Below are 10,754 nucleotides of genomic sequence, written 5' to 3'. Positions count from 1 at the left end.
GTTGGAAAATAGTGCTACACACTATTTTAAATGGTAATTTGAGGTATGATTTTGATTGAGACTCACTAGTTATTAGTGAGATATCTTTGGTTAAAGAAATTGTCATCTAGAACATTCTCTCATTTCTTAACTATGTGACAACCAAAGCAGATTTGCTTGATTCACAAGAACAAATCTAGACATGATTATGTGCTTGATTTAATCGCTTAAATATCAAGCAGATTTTTTCATTAATGTTGAAAATAAATGCACTGTCCCCCTTTGAAGGCTATAAATAGAAGGTTTCATCTCATTGTTTAGCACACCATTCGAAAATCATTATCTCAATTTTTGAAAATTCTCTCTTCCTTCTCTTGTTTTGGTTTTGGGTTGAATCTCTTTTTGAGTTCATACCATGTGGTGTCGAAGCTCTCTTAGTCCTCCGTTAGATCTTGGTGGTACTATTAGACATTAGTACGTTTGTTGGGAGTAAAAGTAAGGTGTTTAGTTGTTGTTGACCATTTTATCCTGGTAGATGTTGTAGCAATCCTCTAGCACCCGCGTAATTATTTTGAAGACATGGTGTGATACACTATACTCAATTTGACTACAAAAGTAGTATTTATATTATATATTTTATTTTGTAACTATTATTACTAATAATATTTTCATAATATTACAGTTGATTTCCTTATTCATTTTCACACTATATGTTTCCGTCATTTTCTCTAATAAGCAATATTTCATGCATATTTTCTAATTTTAGCTCGAATTTTGGGGTACAACTATTTTGCATTTTATATCTTTTCTAATTTTTGTGATTAGTTACATATGAAGTTAAAATTTTAATTGAAAGGTTTTTTAAAGCAAATAATAAAGGATAATCACAAATATTTTTATAGAAGATAAAGTTTTACCGAAATCGATGGATGAATTTCTACTGGGCTTGTTGGTTCCCCTCGTTTAGTCTCTTTTTTGTTATTTAGTTTGACTACAATACTTGAGTACTGTTCATTGGTCTATTTCTGTATTGGTGCGACTAGCTAGGTACATGTTTCTTTTTTCTCTTCATAAATCTTTTTTCAATTATGGAATTTTAAAATTTAATACATAAAAATATGGCATTACCATAAATTTAACTTTAAGAAAATTAACTTTCAAAAATCAATAATTTTTTCTTCAAAATGCCATTAAAAAATATTACTTATTTGTACTATGGTACTCAAAGTTGGCTTAGATGAAAAACACATATGGTATATAAGTAAAATATTTTTATTAAAAAAAAATATACCAAATAACAAAACATATATACCACACCATAAAAAACTATATGCTATACATAAATGTTTACATACTAGTCAAATTATATATACCAAACAATATAATTAATAAAAAAATAAAGTTTAGGGAAATAGGTTTATAGGACAATTTTTCTATATGAGCTTCACTTTAAGCCCTATTGGTGGGCTCTCAGTGTTTCTCGACCCGTCAACAGTTTTTAGCGTGATTTATTTTATGACTGTATATTGTAACTATTTAGAGCATCCTGCAAATTTTCAAAAAATTCTGAATAATTTATAGTACTGAAAACTAAGTTCAAATATGTTTTCCACGCGCATAAAAAAAATTAGTCAAGCGTGCAACAACATGTTTGAACTTAGTTTTCGGTACTGTAAATTATTCGGAATTTTTTGAAAATTTGTAGGATACTCTAAATAGCTACAATATACACGATCATAAAAAAAAATCACGCCGAAAATTCTTGACGAGTCAAGAACACTGAGAGCCCCACCAGTAGGGCTTAAAGTGAAGTCCTTATAGAAGAATTCCCCTGTATTCATATATACTAATAGCCTTCACCAACTGAGAAGATTAACTAACTTTTTTTTTAAGAACATATACTAATACTCAAATAAAGTTTTATACATAGTATAAGATATAGTTTAAATATTTATATAAGTGGCATCAATCCAAGTCTTTTAATAATACCACCCCAAAATAAAACACAATCAATTAGAAACTCATGATATTCATAGCTGCACATAGCCACATACACACAACTGATGAGAAACTTTTTTTTTTTAAAATAAGGAATATATATGCCGAAATATCAAAGAAAAGGGGTAAGGGTCATTTGCGTAATTTTCATATTCAAAGTTTTAGTTGGGATATTTATTTAATTAATGACTAACTTTAGGGCCACTTGGCTTGTCCACCCTTTTACTTCTTGGATAATTTAATGTGAATGCCTTTTCCAAATCCTAAAATAGGATTTCGAGAAATAGTTCCTTCTTTGATTTTTGTCCACCTACATAAGTTTATTTAAACAAAAAAAAAAGAAATTACTAAAAGGTTCATAATAAGGTTGTTTAGTGTTTGTGTAACTACTCTCCTTAATCTAGAGAAGAAGAAAAAAGCAATTACCGAAGGAAAAATGTACCTATATTTGGTGAGCAAGACATGGAAAAAGGTTGCCATAAACACCCTACTATATTCTGCTCCTGCACATTGTCTCATTCCTCCCCCAAAAGGCATGAAATTCTTCGATACAACCTCAGAATCGAGTTCCTGATTTCCATCAAATATAGCAACTATATGAATACATTATTCTTTTAGTTTTTACCAGCCAAGGCTGAAATCAAGTTTATTTGAGAAAACTAAACATCATTGAAACAAAACCTTCCAACGCCATGGATTGAACTCAAGCGGATTGTGGAATGTGTTGGGGCTTAACTGCTGAGCAGAGGTGACCAGCATAATGGTCCAACCAGCTGGAATAGTAAATCCTATAAAACCATTTTGATCCAAAAAATTTCATCATAAATTAAACACTACAAAACTATATATATACATATACATGGAAAAGTGTATATCATCTACAAAACCTTTTACTGGGATATCTTTGATTGCTTTACGCAATAATCCTGGTGTAACATTTCCCAGCCTAAGAATTTCATTGATAACCTGTATATGTTTCCCCAAAATGAAAAACATGTCAAACTTAGGGCAGTTGAAACACTAATTTATCATATAACTTTGTCTTGATTTCTTTTGATTGTAAGACACACATGAAGAGTAAAAGGCATCGATTTGTATTCGTCCCATGTGAGTGAAGAGTTTGGATTTGGTCTGTTTTTGAGAATTGCTTCATGCTCTGCCTGATATTAAGAACATAATTAGCCATCATAAGTCATATATGAGTAATGCAAAAATGAGTATGTCAGTGGCTCAAGATGTAGTCACTACTTTTTATTCATTGTTTTGAAATATTTTATTCATTGTTGTTAAAATAAGTACATAGTCTAAAATGTTACACTTAAGTCAGTAAGATTTTTTTTTTGCGGCAAAGTAGTCAGAAATGTTACATTTAAGTCACTAAATAGTTTTTTTGGTTGCAAAAGTTATATGTTATACCAATTTTGTCTTGATTTTAATTAATTAATAAAAATCTAAAATATTACATTTTTAACTTTAAAAAATTATTAAAAATCTGCTTTAAAAATAAAAAATAATTTATAATTCTCACATGAAAAAATTATACAATTTAAATTGAATTAAAACTTAGTTTAATTAAAATTAAATATTTCTTTCATGTCAAAACTTTTAAAATATTTTTTATTTTTAAAAGAGATTTTAAATAATTTTTCAATATTAGAATTATATATATTTTTAGGATTTTATTAATTGAAATTAAGACAAAATTAGTGCAATCAAAACATTACTTAGTGATTTAAGTACAATAGGTTATACTACTTACTAATTTTTGTCACTAAAAAAATTACTTAGTGAATTAAGTTAAACCTTTTAGACCACTTCTTAACTTTTGCCACAAAAGAAAAAAAGAACTACTTGGGTGTTTGACTCCATAATTCAAAAACTGATTTTTGTTTTTAAAACCTAAAAATTATTTTTGGAAAATAAGTAGGGGTGTTTAGCATTATTTTCATAAAACAATTTTTAAAAACAAAGAGGGTGTTTGACACCTTAATTAATTATTTTTTTTAAAAGCTAAAAACTGTTTTTTGAGAAACAAAAAGTTGTTTTTGTTGTTCTCAAATTTTTTTTTGTCTATTTTTTTTTTCTCATATCACTTTTTTAATTATTATTATATAACATTATTTGTTGTCACATCATTTTCCCTCTTATTAGTTTCTCTCTCTTTACTTTCTCTCATATCACTTTCTATCTCCTTATTTTCTCTCTCATCACTTTCTCTCTCTTTACATTTTCTCTCTTCACTTTATCGATATTTTTTCTCTTCTCACTTTCTATCTTTGCATTTATCCTTATTTTGTCTTGCATCACTTATTATGTCATCATTCTCTTTCACCACTTAATTACTATATCCTCACTTTCTCTCTCATCACTGAATATATCCTCATTTTCTCTCTCATCATTTTTTTTCTCTCGCCATTTCCTCTCTTATAATTTTTTCTCTACTCACTTCTCTCTCTTCACTTTTTTTCTCATCACCTTCTCTCTCATTTTTTCTTGGATCAATTTCTTTCTTCTCAATTTCTATTTCTTCAAATTTTGTCTCCGTACTTTCTCACTCCTTATTTTTCATCATTTTTTCTTTCAAATTATTTATCTCATTATTTATTACAAACTTTTAAAAGATTTTTCTCTTTGTAAATATATTTGTTAATTTTTTATTTAAGATTTTTTAAAAATAAAACTAAAAAATAGTTTTTAGAAAACATTAACCAAACAGCTTTTGTTTTTTGGAAGGGAATTTTTAAAAAATATGGCTTTTATACCATCAATGTGCAAAAATATGAGAATTATACTTTTCTTAATTTGTATGGAAAATTTATTAAAGAAAAAGTTAAAGTATGGGAAATACAATTAGTAGCTAACTAAAATATGGAAATGTCACATTTTTTTTATCATAGTTATGTTTTCTTTGAGTTTGAAGGTAATTTTATTTTTATTTTTTTCCATCATTTTTTATTATTTTTCTTTTTTTTTCCTTACTTGTTTTTTCTTCCATTATTTCCTTTTTGTTTTTTTTTTCTACCAATTTTTTCCTTCATCTTTTTTTCTTTCCATTTTTTCATTTTTTTTTTCAGTTTTATTCATTTATCTATTTTTTTTCTTTCATTTGTATTGTTTTTTTTCTTCATATTTTTTATGTTTTTTTTTTATTCTATTTTTTCTTCATTTTTGTATTTATTATTTCTCCTTCCAGTTTTTTTTTTTTTTCACACATATGAGCTTTTTTTTTTCATTTGTTTTCTTCTTCCATTTTTTTTTTCATTTTTTTTCTACCAATTTTTTTATTCATATTTTTTTTCTTTTCATTTTTCCATTATTTTTCTTCTACTTATTTTCATTCTTATTTATTCATCTATTTTTTTTCATTCATCATTTCTTGTGTTTTTTTTTTCATTTTTGTACATATTCTTTTCTCATTCTATTTTTTTTTCACACATATATTTTAACATTACATAATTATTCCACTATTTTATTTATTTATTATCTTTTATTATTGTAATTTTTTTTATAGTTTTTTCCAGTATATGTAAAAAAAATTCAAATCAATTTGTTCAGCATTTTCTTTTTACTGTAACACTTATAGGAATACCAAAATTTGGAAAGAAAACTAATAAAAATATGAAAACGTGAATGGGTAACTGGTTACCTTCACATTCTTTGTGTGTATATTTTTTAGGGTAACTGATTACTTTCACGTTCTGGTGCGTGTATATTTATGGTTTCTTTATGGTAACTAGTTACTTATGTTCCTAAAATCATAGTTATTTCTTCATTTTTAAATGAAGTGTTCTTCCATTTTTTCCTTCAAATTGATGTTTCTTTTCATATTTAATATGACTAACTCGTCACCCCTCTTCGGTAACTGGTTACCCTTCTTATGGCAGAAAGTTACTCATATCAGGATAACTGGTTACCCCTCCTGATGCATGTTATTTAACCTAGCTCTAGGATATTTTTTTAAGATCAATCAAGTAACTGGTTACCCTACCCAAGATTTGAAAAAAAAAACGTACAATCTTAAAAAAAGCATGTTTATAATGAATAAATAATAATTTTAAAAACAATTCATATTACAAAATTTTTTTGCAAAACAACCAAAGAAAAATTTAATATAAAATTAGTAATATAAAAACAATATAAAAAAACAAATAACCTAAAAAAATAATAATCAAATTACAAACACACCCTTCCAAATTTAATTAAGAGTAAAACTATGGCATAAACCAACTTTTATACAAAAATATGGGAAAATAAACCCATAAAATTGAAAATTCTTAGAAAAAGCCATAGATTAACTTTTTTTTGAAAAAAAGCCATATTTTTGCACACTCTATTAAAAATCCCATATAAAATGTAATTTCCTCTTTTTGAAAATTACAAAAACTGTTTTCTGTTTTCATTTCTGAGAACACAACTTTGAAAACAAAAAACAGAAAACAATGCCAACCAGGCCCAAAGTTACAAAAAACAAAATATTTTGAGAACAACAAAAAATTATTTTTAGTTGTTCTCAATTTTTTTTGTCAATTTTTTTCTCACATAACATTTTAATTATTATTATCTCACATCACTTTCTCTCTCATTAATTTATCTCTCCTCATTTTTTCTCTCTTCACTTTCTCTAACATCACTTTCTCCCTCATCACTTCATATAATCTCATTTTTTCTTCCTCATTTTTTCTATCTTACAATTTTCTGTTATTTTTTTTTCTTGCATCAATTTCTCTCTTCACAATTTTTCTTCCTCAAAATTTCTTTCATTAGATGGTGTTTGACTCTTTAACCAAAAAACTATTTTTTGTTTTTAAAACCTATAAGCTGTTTTCTAAAAACAAATAAAGATGTTTGACATTGTTTTCATAAAATAATTTTTAAAAACAAAGTTACAAAAAACATAAAATTTTGAGAACAACAAAAAATTGTTTTTAGTTGTTCTCAAATTTTTTTTTTGTCAATTTTTTTTATCACACAACTTTTTTAATTATTATTATATCACATCACTTTCTCTCTCATTAATTTATCTCTCCTCACTTTTCTTTAACATCACTTTCTCTCTCATCACTTTTGATCTTCTTATTCTCTCTCATAACTTATTATTTCATTATTTTTCTCTCTCATCACTTCCTATATCCTCATTTTCTCATTCATTTTTTTTTTCTTGCATCAATTTCTCTCATCTCAATTTTTCTTTCTCAAAATTTCTCACCTTACTTTTTCTCCCATTATTTTTCATCATTTTTTCTTTCACATTACTTTATCTCATTATTTATTACAAACTTTTAAAAGCTTTTTCTCTTTGTAAATATATTTATTAACTTTTTATTTAAGATTTAAAAAAAATATAACTAAAATATTATTTTTAGAAAACATTAACCAAACACTTGTTATTTTTTGATAACTACAAAAATTGTTTTCTCTTCTTATTTTTTAAAACACAATTTTGAAAAAAAAGAACAAATACTTTTTAGATTACTTAATCATTTTTGCTCCTTAAAAATTTGGTATTGTAGAAAAAGAAAATTAAACTCAAACTCAAACTTTGTGTGCTTACCATCATCTCCTCCAATACTAAAGGATGGTGTGGAAGCAGCGAGAAAGCTAATGCAATCACAGCCGAAATTGACTCAAATGTAGCAAACAGGCCCCCAAAAATCAGCTGACTAATGAAATCTTCTGATAAGAACTTCTCCTTTTCCATGTCCTTACAAATCTGATCCAAGAAATCACCGTGATTCAACTCGGTCGAGTTCTGTCTCTCCTTTAGCATATCCTTCAACATGGATACTACTTTGTTTTGGTTCTGGTTATTCAAAACCAAGCCCAATAAATTAATACAAATGCTGCTATGTATAAATAACTACTGGTACAAAAAAGAAGAGAAAACTTGATTCTTACCTTTAGACATTGATGGTATGCTGTGCCGGGTATGTTCACAGGAAAAGACATGAAACCATTTATGATTCTACTATATGCGTCAGTTATATTTATAGGTGAAGTTTCAGCATCGTAACTTAAAATTTGCTTGGCACTAAATTCTAAAACCATCTGTGACAGAAAACAGGTTTGGTTATATATATCTAACACCATGAATATGAAGCCTAGTAAGACAAAATTTTGAGTGAATATATAGCATAGTAAAGCTTGAAACTTACAGCTGAAGCAACTCGTTTGATGTCAACAGAATCTTGAGTTGAGCATGAACTGAGAGTTTTGTAGACCACTTGTTCAATCTGAGGTAGTAGCTTTTCCTTTAGGCTACTAGCACCAAAGTGATTGAGAAATATGCTCCTCCCGTACTTGTGTACTGCGCCAACTGCGCTGGTTCGAGATTCACCTTCTTGTGCAAAGATCTTTGAAAAGGTGTCCATATACCAGAGCTCAACTAGCTTCCCTTCTTGTAGTAAAAGAAAATTGTTGAGTTCGGGATCGGCTGACATTATAACTGGTCGACCTGCTATGCTTGTTCGAAAAATAGTCCCATATCTGAAATAAGATGAAATTATTAACACTACACATGTTAAATCAATGACTATTATTAACTGATTAAGCTAGCTAGATTATTTGAAGCAAATTAATTATATATAACAACGACAGCCATTCCAACAACTTGGCTCACCTTTGAATTCTTGTTTTGATGAAGGGATGAAGGTCAAGAGAGTAACTGGGAATAATGAGAGGGAGAGTTTCTCCAATCAAAGGGAATCCCATTGAGCCTGGAGGCAGAATCCCATTACACTTAGGATTCCTCCATCTCCTAATCCAATGACCAACATATATTACCAGCAACCCTACTAGGCCAAATGCTGCAGTATTAATCCACATCTTAATTAATGTGTAAGCTCTATGACAAGTTAATTAAAGGAGGATAATTTCCTCAATAATATAATAAATATAGGGTAACTAATAATAGTATATATGTAGTTAGTTGATTAAATAGTTATACATTAATCAAGGAAAACCAATCAATCAATACATTATATATATAGAATTGTCACCATAATTTTCTTGCTACAACGAGGTTTTCTATAATTGGGATATATTGTCAACAATATATTACATTTTCAAAGTTAGTGTTCGATGTTATCACTTTATTTCAAAATTGTTATTTATTTCTTGTTCTTTTCATCTTCTTCCAATTTGAAAATGGATTTGTTTTAAATTTTGTTTATATATCTATATGTAGAATTGTATTGAATGGTATACTATGGGTTTTCCTTGGTTGTTGTAAGAAAATTATAATCGAGCATATGGTTTTATGTTGAGATTCATGATGCTTCAATTTAAAACCTAATAACAATGAATTTAAGTAACTTATAAATATGTTGATATTCTAGATATGAGACATTCTTGTATACCTTTCAAGATGGTGACTTTTTTCGAGAATTAGTATTGAGCCGGATCTTTAGGGATTATTTTGGAACCGAATGCTCATTTGAGTTATTAGACTTTTTTTTAGCTTGTTTGAGTTTCCCACATGAGCTTTTCAATCATGACATTGTCAATCAATGAGGTATGTGTTATATTATTTTAAATAATATAATGTTAGATTAAATAATGTGATTACAAAATATGATTTGTTGAACCTTGCAACATATTATTGAAAGTTACAAAATTGGACACATGTGTGTGCTCAAATGTAATATATTTTGGAGTTACAAAATAGTTATGAATTTGTAACTCCAAAATATTACCCAATAATGTGTAGATTATATATTACACATTTTAGGTTTGAATTTCTCAAAGTCATAAGTGATATGACTGTTATAGACATGATTTTAGCTATCATAATGTGTATGAATGTTACAAATAAGTCATGTGGGAAGATGATTGAATTGTTTGGAAATATAGAAGTTGAGTTTTGCTTAAATTGGAGCTATGGCCGCGACCAGGAACATCTCTAGGTGCGACCTGGGACGCTGGTAGCCAACTCCAACATTTTTTTTCTTCCCATAAACATCTAATTAAACACTGGTAACAACCATGGGAGTTGGTGTATTTTGAAATTCAAATAGTGTCTCAAAACTCTATAAATAAGAGTCTAATGATCACATGTAAGACACACAATTTTCTATTCACAAAAACACTTGGCAAGAAAATACACTATAGATGCTTAATAATTCCATATAACTATTTTATTGTGAGATCTCTTAGTGCTTAGAGAAAATGGGAAAATAAGCTTTTAGACTAAGGTTTTGAATATTTTTCAAGCTGGTAATTCCTACTACTCTACACTTTAGTTGTGTGAGAGTTTGTGTTCATTCATTTGTTCTTATTTACTTATATTATTATTGTTTTGAGCTTATAATATTCTGTTTATCTTTTTATTTGCATGTATTTTGAGCAATTAAGTTATAATATTACTTTTATCAAATATTTTATCTATTGTATACTTGCTTAGAGTTGTATTTTGTTTTTTCATATTTCCATCTAATATATTATATTCTCAAACAAAAAGCTCTAGAATTGGTTTGGAGATTTCTCACTCATGTTTCAACTTTTTCAACACATCAAGCTCGTTGAGAAAGGCTTTCGTATATTTCAGCTAGAGTTTATCAATATCATTTGGAATTTGGTTGGCGTTGAGGACAAAGAGTATTGAAAGTTTGTGGAAAAATTCTATTAAATTCATTGAAATCTTTCTCTAGTTTTAGCTCTCTGGTTAGGAGTTGGAGTGTTCTACTTTATCATTTAAAATGTTTTTTCAAAACACATAATTTTTTATTTTTACCTCTAACTTTTATATTATACTATATATAAACTTTTTTATTTTTTTTCTA

At 27.6% G+C, this 10,754-nt stretch overlaps 1 protein-coding gene across 1 annotated transcript; it reads right to left on the bottom strand.

Annotated features, from left to right (window-relative positions):
• Positions 1 to 2,199: 2,199 nt before the first annotated feature.
• Positions 2,200 to 8,799, bottom strand: LOC133799283 (beta-amyrin 16-alpha-hydroxylase CYP87D16-like). The gene is made up of 9 exons (XM_062237322.1): positions 8,594 to 8,799; positions 8,130 to 8,460; positions 7,873 to 8,022; positions 7,529 to 7,777; positions 3,048 to 3,137; positions 2,865 to 2,943; positions 2,659 to 2,765; positions 2,420 to 2,547; positions 2,200 to 2,287 (listed from the first exon to the last, which is right to left on the bottom strand). Exons 1-9 carry the CDS (start codon positions 8,797 to 8,799, stop codon positions 2,200 to 2,202), a joined length of 1,428 nt encoding a protein of 475 aa, XP_062093306.1.
• Between the last annotated feature and the right edge of the window lie 1,955 nt (positions 8,800 to 10,754).

This window comes from Humulus lupulus, chromosome 1, assembly GCF_963169125.1.
Source record: "Humulus lupulus chromosome 1, drHumLupu1.1, whole genome shotgun sequence".
Classification (NCBI taxonomy): Eukaryota; Viridiplantae; Streptophyta; class Magnoliopsida; order Rosales; family Cannabaceae; genus Humulus; species Humulus lupulus.
Note: the sequence above shows the minus strand (reverse complement) of the source record. Positions and strands in the feature narration are given on the sequence as shown.